Below are 16003 nucleotides of genomic sequence, written 5' to 3' on the forward strand. Positions count from 1 at the left end.
AAGCAGACATTGAAGTTAGTAAATTTTTATTAAGAAAAGATGTTACTCCTTTCGGTGATCATTTGTGTGTTAATTTTAGATGGTCAAAAACTTTGCAATTTGGAGACAGATTACTTCAAACTCCTCTGTTGAGGTTACCTAGATCTTGTTTGTGTCCAGTTGTAGCATATTACAAAATGTTAGAATTTGTTCCTACCATTAGAGATGATCAACCTTTATTTTCTCTGGATGAAACACATATGATCAATTATTATATGTTTCAAAATAAATTGAAGTCTGTTCTTGCGGAACTAGGTTATGATCCGGTCAGTTTTTCCTCACATTCATTTCGTAGGGGGTTTGCAACTTTTGCCTTTCGATCGAACGTAGCAGCTGATGAAATTCAGATATTAGGTGACTGGAGGTCAGACGTATATAAGAAATATATTTCTCTTACTTTAGAAGACAAACTTGATATTATGAAATCCGTAAGTGATAAATTAAATTTTTAATAAGATAAGTGGCTTTAAGCATTCTAGTGTCCTCTTAATAATTTTTTTTGTTTTTTCTCTTCTACTTCAGTTTCTCGCATAAACCAACTCAGGAACCCGAAAGTGAAGAGGTGTCTAATTCTGTCTGACTCTATGGCTAAGCATGTAACTGACATTCGTAAAACAGATATCCGGTTTTATCCTGGGATAACTATTGGACATTTAACTTCTAAGATCATGAAGGGTTCAATAAATTTAAATTACGAAAATATTGTTATTCATGTAGGTACTAATGATGTCAATAACTTTTCTTCGGGTGAAATTTCCTCTCTGTATTCTAACTTAATCACTGCTGTCAAGACCTTCACAGATAGTTCTGTCACAATATACTTGTCCTCTATCTTGCCTAGACCAGTAGATTTCTCAGAAACAGGACCGAAAGTCAAAGAGATAAATTTATCTCTTGAAGCCATTTGTAAGGATAGGAAGATTAAGTTTCTAAAATCTTTTCGTCCCTTTCTCAAAGCCAATCAGCCTCGTAGAGAGCTTTACGCCATCAAAGATGGCGGCTTACATCTAAATTTAGAGGGTACTAGAAGGCTAAAGCAATTTTTTATAAACACAGTAGCACATATGTAAACACTATATGAATGGAAGGTTGTAATATGGTCTTGTTAGAATTGTTATTCAGTTATAATTGTGTATCTGTGTATTCTGTAAGTTGTTCTATTCTCATCATAGAAAAATTTTTTTTATTACTGCTTAACTGAGTTTCACTTCACTTTGTATATAATATATCAAAGGAAGATGGATATATTCACAAAGTAGTATGTTATACTTCGGAATATGATATTTCTAGAGGAAGTAGTAAGCAATATTTCCCTAGAAAAGGGACAGTACACTAACAGTCTAAGACTCGAATGTCTTAAAAAATTTTTTTTTTACATTTATGTGTTATTTAAGGGATTATATTCCTTTACAAATAGTGATTGACAGTATATACTTCACTTTAGATAATTTATCAAAGGAAGTTTATCTATTCACAAAGTAGTATCTTATACTTTGGAATAAGGGGTTTTTAGAGGAAATGGTATATGACATTTCCCTAGAAAAGGACAGTGGTATTATAGACTTGTTTGTTTAAAAATTTATTGATCTAACAACATGTACTTCACTTCAGATAATTTATCAAAGGAAGTCTATCTATTCACAAAGTAGTATCTTATACTTTGGAATAAGGTTTTTCTAGAAGAAATGGTATGTGACGTTTCCCTAGAAAAAGGACAGTTGTATTATAGACTTGTTATTTAGGGAATTATTTATTTAATTCATTTCATACAAGAAAGACATTGTTTTCATTGCGGTGAATCATAGTAGTTTCTTTATACTTACTTTAAAGGTATGAATACCTTTAGATTGAAACTGAACACATTTACTTTACTTTTATATATTTATTCAAAGAATCATTGTGATTAGAAGTAAACCTTAGTAGTTGTCATAATTATAAGAACAAATACCTTTTAATAAAAATGGAATGCATTAAGTGCAATAACTTCACTTTGTATAAATTTATTCAAAGGAAGTTGATTCAGTTTACAAAGTAGTATATCATACTTTGGAATAACATAATTTTAGAGGAAATGGTATGTAACGTTTCCCTAGAAAAAGGTTGGTTATTGTAGTAGTAATATGGTTGTTTTTGTGCATTAAAATTTATGGAATATTTTGTTAACAGTCTCATAAAGGACAGACATTCTTATTAGGAGTTCAGTTTTATAGGAAGTTAGATGTAAATTTACAATTATCAATACAGTATATATAGTATCTGTAGATATAGTATCTGTAGATGGTTACATATATGTTTCTTTGAAGTTTTGTTATATGTAGCAATTGCTTGGTTTATTTATGTAAATGTATAATGTATTAAGTTTTTATGCTGGGCCTGTGGGTTGGCGTTTAGTTGAATATTTATAATGATTACTGTCTTATTTATGTAGATATTCAGTTTTCTTATACTGAATAAGTTTAATTTGTAGTTGACGGTAGTCAGTAGTGAATGATAACTAACCTTTTATATGAGAAATGTACTACTCTGACTCATAAAATTTGGTTAGTTCATATATGTATGTTGTGTTATTGTTAAAACGTGATCTATATGTAACCTAATAAATATTTATTATCATCAAAAATTTTGGCCTTTTCTTATATAAAAAGAAAAAAGAAAAAAAGGTGATCATTTAATTTAGGCGATTTTCTGTATTCATAAAATCGGTTAATTATTGAGAACAGCACTTTTTTCGCGTCTGTAAATCAAGTTAATCGTCTTATGTGTCATCGTTTCTGATTGGTCAACGGTTTTTATTCTTTTTAAATCTATTGGTTTTTTTTATCAAAATCATTGATAGGCTTATTCTTGTATTTTATAATTCAATTTAGACAATTTTCTTCATTCTGTATTTTTCTTGGTTGGATCACGTCTAAAATAATTTTGAAATACCCGAACCCGCCCTGCCCTTGATATTATTGTATATGTGTCTAAATTTCATGTAATATTTATATGTTCACTTGTCTATTGTTTGTTGTTTATTTGATTTCTGATAGTAAGCGTTTAGTTGAATATTTATAATGATTACTGTCTTATTTATGTAGATATTCAGTTTTCTTATACTGAATAAGTTTAATTTGTAGTTGACAGTAGTCAGTAGTGAATGATAACTAACCTTTTATATGAGAAATGTACTACTCTGACTCATAAAATTTGGTTAGTTCATATATGTATGTTGTGTTATTGTTAAAACGTGATCTATATGTAACCTAATAAATATTTATTATCATCAAAAATTTTGGCCTTTTCTTATATAAAAAGAAAAAAGAAAAAAAGGTGATCATTTAATTAAAGCCTTCTTAAGAAATATAGCATTTATTTCAAGATATCTAAACAAAAATATTTTTTGTTGTCGAACGATCTGGAGGCATGCCGCTTTAAGGACCTGAGGTAGTTCAAGTTGTCCTCTTTCTATTAACAAAATATTCAGTCATATCAAGCTCGTCAATACTATTCCTAACATAATATATCCGAGGTGAAATAAGTATATTATCACTATTATGTAGACAAAAACAATATTATATAATAGCTAACTTATTTCATAATCTTAAGTATTAAAGCCTTAAGCTTTAAATACTTTGCTTTAATAATATAAAACATCAGATTTGGCCTGGAGAATACCTAATTCCCAATACAAGATGTATCATAGAATTCGGTATTAGTGCTATCAAGTTCAAAGCCAATCTACAGTATTTCAATTTAAAGTGTTCTATAATGGTGACATGTTACTTTCGGCTATATACGTACTTCGATATCATGAGACATTCAAAGTGCGGGTAAACCCTAAAATTTATACTGAGTTAAATCATTCAAATATATTGAAATAAAATTTGTGATCCATTTTATTATGTCGAATTGACGTTGGTGTAGGTTATTTAACAAATAATTAAGGCCTTCGAGTTGTTTATCGTGTGATTTACCACGGTTCAGAGTTCAGATGCGTAGGAATTGAACCACGAGGGAACCGTGGTAAATTAGACGATAAATAACAAGAAGGCCTTGATTGTTTTCATTCTGACATGCTCAATGATATACTTTAATAGATATTATGCTAGACTTCGTTTACCTGAGGAGGAATGTATCGAACGTCATGCGGCAATATGACGTCATAATTGACGTCATAATGCTCTCTTATCGGTCCGGGCGTCAACCGTTGTTTATCGCAGAATATATAGAGCTTGATTTTCTTCTTTGTTTAACTGGAAAACAAATCGAACCATGTTAGAAATGTATTTATCACATGTTTGACGTCGCGGGAGTGTAATAAAGCCAATAAAAATGATAATACGCTAGTGTAATAAAGCTTTGACGTCGACGTCGTTTATGGTATAGGAGACGTTGGTCAAATTGACTTGTTTGTACAGTAAAAGGAAGTAGAATTTTTTATATTTTGACAGGAAAGGCTAACATGTGATAAAAAGAATATTACATTTGTGACTTTCCACATTGAATTTATTAAACTCGTTGAATAAAACTGATAAAATGCTCGACAGAGCCTCGCATTATCATTTTATTCAACGAGTTTAATAAATTCAGTATGAAAAGACACTCATGTAATATTCTCTATATATCTACGAAACAACCTTTTGCCTGAGGTACATTCTATTCCCAAACTCAACAGTTCGATCTGAATTAAGTTTGTGTTGGGTGTAACGTTATCTTATCACGTGATAGATTGTGACACACTTCATGTCAATGTGCACGATATAAGTTTTCCTGACCGTTAACGGTTGTCAATCACGTAATAGAGTTGAAACAGACCAGATGCTCTTTCCTGGAGTTCTCCACATATGTGCCGAACAATGCTTGGAGAAAAGCCATGATGTGTGCGCGCTTTATCAGACTCAACTTCTTGGAAAAGGCTCGTAGTTGCTGTAGATCAAATAGATAATGTTTTAAATGTTCTTGAAGATGAAATAGATTATTTTGAACGCTATTATAAATAAAATAGATAGTTTTCAAAAATGGTGCATATGTATGCCTTGTCGCACTCATTTGTAAAACAGCGGACTACAGAGCTGCTCAGTGTTTCGAGTTCGATACCCCTGTCCAGATAACATTTTGTTATTATAATGTTTCACCACTGACAAGCAAAGCAAACCCAGCAAAGTGACTGAATTAACTAGACCTTTTATTGTTGTGCAACAGACATAACATAAGATGAAATGAACAAAAAAAAACAACACCTTGCTCATCGTGACTTTCACGTACATGGTTAGTAAAAGTTATTCTATTAAAATGTGAAAAGTCATGTTGCGTTATTACTTTAACCATCTGTTCAATCAAAATCCATTTTATGTTACATGTTATTGAATATCAAATTTTTTATTGTTAAATACACTTGTAATTCACTTCACATCTGTAAGAAAGTTTTAACGTAATTCATTCAATTAGCACCTGTCCTAATCAAGTATAGCTCCAAGCAAAATGCCATATTACCATCAAACGGAATTTATGTATAAGTAATAATCAATGAGACAAATAATTCAGTTTCATAACTATACGTTTTGTTCTAAATATATCTAAAGCACATGCGCATTAGTTGCTGCTTATGTTAGTGCTGTACCTAAATATTGCAGCATACATTTCTAATCTGGCTGCTTAAATCAGGTGGCAGCTTAAGACAAGTTGAAATTAGAACAAAAGGTCAGTTGGGGAAGTAAGCTGACTGGCTGTTGAATGCAAGTGGCTTATCAATACAAGTGGTGGCTAAGGTAGGTTAAAATGAACTAGTGTTAGTATTAAACGATCACTGTTTCTGTCTTTTCGGAACTTTTCTGACGTCATTCAGTTAAAATAATGAAAGGTGTTGCAACATTAAAGGAATCCAATATGCATATTTCACTAAAATGTTAATTAAGATACTAGATTTAAAGGAAGAAAATCCTCACCAAATGAGTTTACATTTTGTATCAGGTCATTACTATTTTAAACCTAACAGACAGCACTGTTTATACAAACAAACATGCTAATTATATGTTTACATATACACAATGAAGTAATTGTTTATATTTTCAAATATGAACGTCAGTCTAAGATGTCTTACAAATTTCTAATACATGCGAATAAAAAGCTGCCGTTAGAGAAAGGGAGCGAGCAGACCATCGTGGCACGAAATGTCGACAGTCAGTTAATGGGTTTATAATCAGAGAACAAATTAACAAGACATAAACATGACACTAAGAGTTTCTGTTCTTGTATAGTCTATGTTCGTATCCATCTAACACGGATCTTTACTTTCAGTACCTGTTCCAAGTATTTCAGATATTCATCATGCTTGTCACGTGACGTTAACCTACCCACTCTCTAAGTCTCATATTGTGTAACCTTCATTCATATATTTTCTAACGTAAATAGACAATTATTGACAAAAAGGTAACTATTCACAATTTCCCTTGTATGCTTTGCTGGCTTTTCTTGTTGCACAGTGCACAAATTTGTCACTTATGCTGGTTTAATGGCGGCTGCGATATTTTCCCTTTAATTAAACCCCGCTGGTCAGATCCACCTTCTCTTCCTTTGATTTTTTGGACACAAGAATTTTTTCATAATTTCTGTTTTGCCTTAGTTGTTGTGTGATTGTTATAAAATTATCAGGATATCTTAGTTATTAGAAAATTAACATTTCCCTGTAAAGGTATAAATGGACCAGAATTTCACTAAAGGAGAATTAAATTAACTTTTCGACTATAAATATTTCAATAAATTCCTACTACCACCCTTGGGTAACTTTTTGAAATATCTAGATATTGCGAAATTCGTGTAAAACCCTGTTATAGACTGGATGAATCATTATTTTATCAAACATGTACTTTGACGAGAAGCATACTATCCTTCATTATTTTTACAACAAAATGTGGATGCCGGTAGCTAGTTTCTAAATGCACAACCACGGTTTTCAGATTTTTCTTTCGTTTTAGATACCGGTTTCTTGACCACAACTCAAATCACGTATAGAGGAACATGTACTCATTCACTGGACATGTTGAGATCCGATTTTAACCGCGACCTTTTGCTCTTGGCATTTTTTCCAGCAATTTGGGTTTGAACAACCTCTGACTTACTCACCTTATTGTAAAACAGATATTATGTTTGGGATAACTATACATAGGATTATACAATCGAAACAAATGGAAGAACAACGTACGTTTCATTGTAGTGTTTTCCTTTCCTGCTTTCATCGTCGAATATTGATTCGAAGTCTGAGAAATCAGCTCCTACTGCATATAAAATTTATTTTAAAAAAAAGAAAAAATAAACACGAAAAAATGCTAATGCTAAATACGTCATTTATCTAATACAGCACCCTCCGTCAAAGTCTCTGTTTTCAGCGGTGCGATGAAAAGAGAATTAATGATCGGTAAATTGTAGCATTTAGTTTAAGTTTTTGCTGGCCACATACCGCGTTAAAAATAGTCACGCTACATAAATGGTTAAATTTTATTAAGAATTTCAACGATCTTACCTAAAGTGATCTTTGTAAGCATGCAGGTGGCCGCTAATACAGATTGCACTGTAGTTTTAAATACGCTTTCTATTTCTTAGTTTGTATGCACACGGTCCTTTAAAAAATGAAGGGTATAAAAATGATACGACTCAAATTAAACTTTAGTTTCTTTCATTGACAACTATGATTTTTTTACTCGTTGCACTGTAGAAGAATGTAAACAATAATTACATTCTTCACTGTCAGTTTAAAGTACACGCGAGTCGATATCAATGGAGTTTCTGTTTTCAACCAAAGCCAGGAAATGCATAAAGTGGATAGATCATTTCATTCGCTCGGCTTCCAGGGTAAATAGATTTGCCTGATAAGCCTCCGCATTTTCTTACTTATTATCAAGATTTTTTCTCATCAAATGCCACATTTATCATATCAATTTACCTGACTTGCCACCCCTTAAAACGCGAAATGAACTGGTCTAAATTTCTAAATTCATTCCGCAGAAAAAATATCCGTCTGCTTTGAAAAGGAACGCGCCTTCTCGGATCATTGAAATCATTGCGTGAAGGAAGTCTATAAAATTCCTGAGATCAAACTTTTGAGTGCAAGATTGCATTCAAACACAGGATTAGGAACGGAACATAACCAGAATTTAAATCAGATTTTTTAAAAATTTGAGAGACTTTGATTTATAAAAGCAGAAATGGCAGAGCAGTTGGGTGGTGGATTAGACATTGAAGGTAAAACATTACGTTTTTCCAAAGTTATATCAATAGTCAATTTTAAAAAGGACAATTACATTAAAACGGAAAATTATTTTTGTGGTAGTTGTGTTTAGGCCGAAGCTCAGATTAATTTATATCGTGAGGTATATAAATATACTTTTATTAAGGAACTAATATGACAAAATATCAAACTTCTGAAAATCCCTGTCGTAACAAGGTCAGAAAATATTGAAATACCTATCTGTGTACGAAATTAGTTTGTAAACGTAAAAAGTATTACAGCTTCTGTTTCTTTCTTTCTTTTTTTTCTTTTTTTTTTTTTTTTGATAATATCGTCTTACTATATTTTTAATGGAACTACTCTACTCAAATGTACTAGATCATATATTTCTATTAGTGAACAGATAGATGTATTCCTGAATACATCATTACCGATGATGTGGAGAGAACATTTTGCCTTTTGTAAATGCAGCAAACTTTCATACGTATTTTATACTGCCTGTATATTTTTCAGATTGTGTATTGGTTACCTGTGTACCTCAATCTTAAAATCATTTAACTTTGAAAGTTATCGCGTCTAATCTGTATTATCTTCTTTAATCCTCGCAAATTGCAAATAACGATCAACTTAGGTAATTAACGCTATCAAATACTTCATCTATAGCATTAAATCATGTGGTATAAGTATCTTAACGATAACTGATATAATAAACCCTCTTCAAATCTTCTTTATTATACATCGTATATTAATTAAATTTATCAAGGCTCGCATTACAAGCAGAACTTGTAAAATTGTGGGCGGTCTAAATTACAGAATAAATTGAAGGAAGCTCATAAATGAATTATCCCATAACTTTAGCTCTATTCCGTAGCTTTCAATAAAAATAAATTAAAAAGAGAAACAAACGATGAAACGGGAGACCTCGAGCGTATGCAAATATCATCGACAACTAAATCATGTGTCATCGAAAACTTATGTATATATCATCGACAACATATGTATATATCATCGACAACATATGCAAATGTCATCGACACATTAATCATGTGTCATCGACAACACATGTATTTATCATCGGCAGCATAATAATATATCATAATCATATATTATCATCAACAACATATGCATATATCATCAACAGGATATGTATATATATCATCGACAACATATGCATATATCATCGGCATACATTTACGATGCTTTGCTGTGGTATTTAGACCCATTGTTGTTTCTTTTTCTCCTTTTTTTAATGTATGGAAAAATATTTGTATCAAAGTCGTGCGTATGATGACGCCTGGTTAAGTTATTCAGTAGCGAATACGTTAAAAGCAGGTGTCAAGGTCGCGCATATGATGACGCGTAATAAGTTATCAAGTAATATTTACATTTGCCCTATTCTTTTCCATTGAAAATTATGACGTTCATTTTGTATGAACAGCAAACAGAAAGGCAATAAAGTTACGACAACGCTGTTTAGTGATAACGGGCCGCTCTCATGACGACGTCCGCGTAGTCAGGGAGAACTTCCTTAGATGACGTCACAGTTGTTCCGTCTGGTGAACAGAATGGCCGGGAAGCTGATCTTAATATTAAATGCAACAAAATGTGTGTTATTTATAAAATAATCTTATTTACAAATGGAAAAGAAATAAAATGTACGACATAATAGGATCGGCATATTAAACATGAATCGCTATTTGATTTGCCGATCCTGTTCTGTCGTTCATTTCGCATGAACACCGAAAAAAAGTGAATAGGTTATAAGTCGTGCAACTGATTACGCGAAATAAGTTATTCAGTAGCGAATAGGTTAAAAGGATGTATCGAGGTCGTGCGTAGGGTGACGCCTGGTTAAGTTATTTAGCAGTGAATAGGTTAAAAGCAGGGCTCAAGGTCGTCATTGTGTGAACACTTCTTATTTGGATAGTCGATAGTGATAGATTAAAAGCAAGTCTCGAGGTCGTACGTATGATGTCGCCTGATTAAGTTATCCAGTAGTGAATTTCTCGAGGTCGTGCGTATGTTGACGCCTGATTAAGTTATTCAGTTGTAAATAGGTTAAAAGCAGGTCTCGAGTTCGTGCGTATGCTAACGCCTGATTAAATTATTCAGTAGTAAATAGGTTAAAAGCAGGTCTGTGAAGACGCATAATAACTTATTTGTTTAGAAGGCCAAGGCCACGGGTAAATTAATAATTTGGTCCGTCAAAGTAGCAAATATAAAGATTTTGAACATGTTTTTCAGTAAGATATGCAGTTTGTGCTCGACCAGTGCTTAATACTCATGTTAGACAACTACGAGTCTACAACTTAGACAGGCGAATCAGAATTACTTCCTGGGCGTTGTGGTTTAAAATATACGTTTCCAGGTATTTCGCGGCCTTCTGAAGTTAAGTTATAATATTATTTAACAACAGAAAGCTGCGAACATTTCGCGTTAACCTAAATATCGATTAAGCTAATGGATTTAAAAATCAAAATCAAATTGTCTTAGGCTGGCTTTTAACCTTTTTGCACCATCAATTTATACATCAATTATACCTGTATATTAGTGGTCTAGCCTGGGTAGACCATTAATAGCATAGCATTTTTAAAGTAAATTTTAAGCCTCCAAAGTAGCACATTTCCTCTCTGACCAATGTTTAAAAACAGGGCAATAAAAATGTCAATATAGAAAGTTACTTCCACTGTTAATGAAGAAAACGTTTTTATGATAGAACATAGGGACGAAAGAACACGAAATATCCTGTTTTTGCTGTTTAATTGAACAAGCAAAACATTAAATGCACCCATCATCTCTCTGTGTTACAGATCAGACTCTAAACTACAAGAAAGTAGCCTTAGAATGTTAAACTATCTTTCAGAACATTCTTTTCACCGCGGCAACTTATATCTTTTTATATTTTTGTAAGTAAGGCACCTGATCAAGATTTAGTTTAGCCTGACCTGCAGCTCGCAGGAACATGCTTGATGACAACTTCATAAGTAACTTCCGTTATAATGCAGCTAAATGCATATATTATAAACATACATAATACAATTGAAAACAGGTGTTAAAGAAATTCGACAGATCAGAAAGGCTAATTTTAATGAGTTCCACTAAATAAATCTGAGAACACACTATATATCATAGCAAATTGATATCGCTTTATTTAGCCTTTATGTGAATTTAATGTTGGTAAATCACTTGAAGTTACGTTTTTAAATTAGTTCAACTGGTTTGATTTTCGATTTTTGTAGCATTTTTAATGTCTTTTTGGCATAGACACGAAATAATGCGTGCTTATAAACGAACGAACGTCTGGAAAATATTTTGATCGGAGACTGCTCGATAGGCACGTAAAATATTTTCATGTGCCACGAACTCTTTCTGCTTGCCAAACATTAAAAACTTAAATGTGTTTCTTGTCTTCCGGGGAAAAAATAAAATTTTGTTTACTGTCTTACAGCCGTTGGGTATGCAGAAATGTTCTGCTTTCTTTTCCCGCCAAAGCTTATCACAAAATTCACTATATGGCCTGTGTTAAATTGACGGAAAGTGTTGTTTCTGGCTTTATTATCTGAAAATGTCTACAAATATGAGGAAGAACTCATATATCGATTTAATGGCCGCCGAAAATAAGTTTACAGATCATAGCTATGATAAAATTACTGCACAATATCGTTTAGTATGGCTAACGGGTAGATATATCTTTTGATATACTCTTCGAAAACATTATTTTAAAAAGATGACGTTTTTGGTCCAGTTTTTTCCCAGAAAAGTATAAACATTCTTTGCTAAATGCATTGCTCATATTTGTTTTTATTTGCGTCTAATTAAATATAAATTTTTCGCACAAGCAAGTGGTCGTTATTCAACTTTCTTCCACATTATAGATTAAAAAGTACCGCGTGTCAAAAGTTTCGAGTGAAATGATGTGAAGACATTTGTACATGTATATAAGGTTTGGAGACCATTTCAACATTGCTGTATTAATCTGAATAAGAAATATAAATATCTAGTCGTTCTCAAATAAAAACGTTCTGTTTGGTCTGTATAGAAGCCATACCTCTGTCAGCATTTTGTAACGTTTCTATCATATCATATGCTGGAATGTGTTTACTGCCAGGATAAAAATTGTTTACTATATCACGCGGTAGATTAAAAAAAGCTAGATAAACTGTTTATATTTTTCTACTTATGAATAATTCTACTAATTTTATTCAAGAATTTGACCTTTAAACACCGATACAGACGAAAAGATAACGGTCCAACAGGCAAAGCCGCATCTGTGGTTGGTAAAGAGACTGTTTTTGTCCTGTTTCAGTAGAGCGGATTCGAACGTTTATGTTCTTCATCACATTCACATGACAATGCACTTTTTTACTTTGATATTGTCCAATTTATTTGACCTGTCAAAAAATTGACCCGGCTTTTATTATATTCTGTTCGAGCCTATATAAGATTAACATGAAAGCCGGAAACATGTTTTGACAGGTCAATTAAATTGCACAATACATACCCACGAACATTACTCATTTAGGTTCAGCCATTCGTGGAAATTCTATCTAATACAGAATAAATAAAAACTGAACACATGAATTCCAGAAAAAATTGCAAGATCGAACATTTGCTAAAAGCCGATGGCTCCACCATGATCATATCATAGCAAATGATGTCGCCAATTTTAACCTTTATGTGGATACGTCTAAATTAGTTTGTTCATTGTGTAGGAAACAATTTGAAATGCGCTTCTTTAACTCGACTTTGTTTGGACTTGGTTGCCTGTCGTTCTTTCAGCACTACAAAGTTTCTGTGACATAAACACGGAATTAATGTTCAATGTATGGATGTTATTTTGATTTTAAAATTGAAATATTTGCTAAAGCCGCACATGCTTTCCAGTTACCTGTCGTTTATGTACTTAAATATGCTTCTGGTCTGCCAGGATGTTTTTCCGTACAATTTTACAGCCATTACATAGCCTATAGAACATTTGATGCTCTCTTTTCCTGCCAAAACTAATCACGAAAAAACCACTACCTGGCCTGTGTTAAATTGACGGAAAGCTCTGTTCTTTGCTTCATTATCTGAACATGTCTATAAATATGAGAAAGAAATCACCATTACTACGCCGAAAATATAGTTTGTAAGCCAACGCAAAAACCGATTTACTGGCTGTCCCGAAACAAGTACATAAATCATTTGAACAGGAAGCCGACTAATTAGGCATTGCCTACTTGGTCTTAGTTTTCTTGTCGCCGCATATACGGGTCATTACTATAGAGAATGGAATCGAGGCGCGGTCCAAAAGAGTTATAATAGCAAAACTGTTAAGTCGTTACTTAGTTGCATGTCATGCACCTCTATTGATAGAGGTACCAGCAAATCAGCCAAGAAAATGAAGCCGTTATTTAGAACAACTATAAAAAGGAGAATATTTCATAATAAGTAATCTTAAGATGAAATTATAAGAAGCCTTGCAGGTTTTTCTTTCCTTTAATTTCCTATTCAATTCATAGTTGTGAAACGATATAGCAGTCACAGACTGATTTCCTTGAGTGGGAGATCCTGCTTCATTATTTCATTCAGGATGACAATTCAGTCTAAGTGTCAAGTCACTTACTATGGATATATCAATGTATCTGATTTCTTTACGCCATTTATTATGTAGTAAGAAATAAGCCATGTTAGAACGGAGAATAGACATAGTTTGTCATTCTTCTTGTTTAACTGGTAATCAAACTGAGCTATGATAGAACTGTAATATTGCAAAAGTACAACAGGTTTGTGCAGTATCACAAATATTGATATATCTGAAGAAAATCATACTGTATTTTCAAAATTCATCTAAGCTAGTATGAGTATTTTCATGCTTTGAAACTAACATAATGATAGGAAGTGCTGTCAATTAAAAGCCGTTTTAATATACAATAAATGTATATTAATTACGATCCAGCTGTCCATGTTTCCGCTACATGCTGCTGTACCGTCACACAGTGGGACTTGATTTAGTCGATACTGTACATGTAGCGTATTTAAGATCTAGAAATATATTTTAGTTGCACAGATTGATTCTCAATAATAGCTTGGAAAAGTCCCTGTAACAATTAAATACCATAGTTATGTAATAATTATTATGTTAATGGTTTCACTTTCACAAGTCGAAATATTTCCATATTAATCTAATGTCCATTCTCCAGACGACTTCGATGATGATGATGATGATATTTCATCATGCTTGCCGTCAAAGAGATCACTGATATCAGATTAATTAGTCAATGTTTCGTCGTTTTCCAAAAGTAATAAGTTGAAATCAATAAATAAAGTGATGGTAAATAGCGTTATCAGATTTGATATTTAGATAAGACTGGCAGTGCAATAATCATTGTAGAAAGTTCCTATTTAGTATTAATACCGTTTGTCTAATGATATCAGCATTCGCAGCATTTTATTTAATCGCGTTTCTTACATTGATATATATATATATATAGTCTTCTTTTTGTATTAATTTAAGCGATGGTTTGGTACCTTCAAAATACCAGTGAGGGTTTCAGCCTTTGAACAACGACTGTCTGCATTTAAGAAATGACAGATTCATGGTTATTGATGAAAAGGAATTGTATAACAGTTAGGAAAGCGACATACTGATGCCTGTAATATAACAGTTAGGAAAGCGACATACTTATGCCTGTAATATAACAGTTAGGAAAGCGACATACTGATGCCTGTAATATAACAGTTAGGAAAGCGACATACTGATCCCTGTAATGTCAAATACGTAACAGTTCGTCGTTTCCTAATGCAGGTTATGCACAAAAAGTATATTGACAATTCTCTGTTAAGCCCGTTGGAAATCATGGTCAAGCGTCTATTTTAGGTCATTTATTAAGCAAGTAGATCAAATATAATCGAATACAAGTCATTATTGATATGCTGTCTACATTTGTATATTCAAAAGGGGAGAAAGAACAAACATAGGTCTGTAAGCATTTAGAAACGTTTCCGTCATCTGCTGGAATGTTTACATTGCCTGGACAATGACTTTTTTACTGGATCACGTAGAAGATTTTAAAACACTGTTTATATTTTTCAATGAACATCGAAATTATAAACTGAAAATTCAAAATAGCTGTACCAGACAAAAAAAATCATGACAGTATCTGTGAGCAAAAACTAAAAAATCTTCGGACGTTGGTTGGAGAGAAGCAGATAAATGCGTTTTGTTTAGAATGGAAGGATCTCATAGATATTTTAACGATGACTGTTGTGATAACGTCCAGATGAAATGTGCAATAAGTCATTGTCAAAATATGAAAAAGACTATCTCTAGCCAAAACAGCCAAATCAGTTAACGGGATGTACGGGCAACTACTTTAGCATACCTGCATACAAAATGCATCGACCGAATAAACAATAATTATGTTGTTCTGACTGTAATTAAATTAACGCTTTCGCAGAGATATATAGATTATCTCATCTTGTTTTTTTGTTCTACGTGAAAATGTTTTCAGAAGTCTCCTTTTGATAGGCTGATGTACAATGTTGTTTGTTGTGCATTATTCTGTGATATTTAAAATACTCAATACATCATGCCAAGAGAAATCTTTACTGTTCATGTGCCAATTGGATCCAACTTATCTGCGTCTCATGAAAATTAATTATTACTGAAACATGTGAGTGGAATTGCGCAATATTTGATGGTGAAAAGTTCTATCGTTTCGATATTATTTTATTCGGTTACAAAACCCCGAAATTTTCATGATCTATTATAAAACT

The 16003-nt window shown here is 32.6% G+C and overlaps 1 protein-coding gene across 1 annotated transcript in view; it reads left to right on the forward strand.

Annotated features, from left to right (window-relative positions):
* The first annotated feature begins 8028 nt into the window (after positions 1–8028).
* Positions 8029–16003, forward strand: part of LOC128558667 (myosin, essential light chain, adductor muscle-like) — a 51037-nt gene continuing 43062 nt past the window's right edge. The window contains exon 1 of the mRNA XM_053548665.1: positions 8029–8259. Within this exon, the coding sequence (XP_053404640.1) occupies positions 8223–8259 (37 nt within the window). The 5' untranslated portion in view covers positions 8029–8222. The remainder of the gene's footprint in view (positions 8260–16003) is intronic.

Source organism: Mercenaria mercenaria, chromosome 7, assembly GCF_021730395.1.
Source record: "Mercenaria mercenaria strain notata chromosome 7, MADL_Memer_1, whole genome shotgun sequence".
Classification (NCBI taxonomy): Eukaryota; Metazoa; Mollusca; class Bivalvia; order Venerida; family Veneridae; genus Mercenaria; species Mercenaria mercenaria.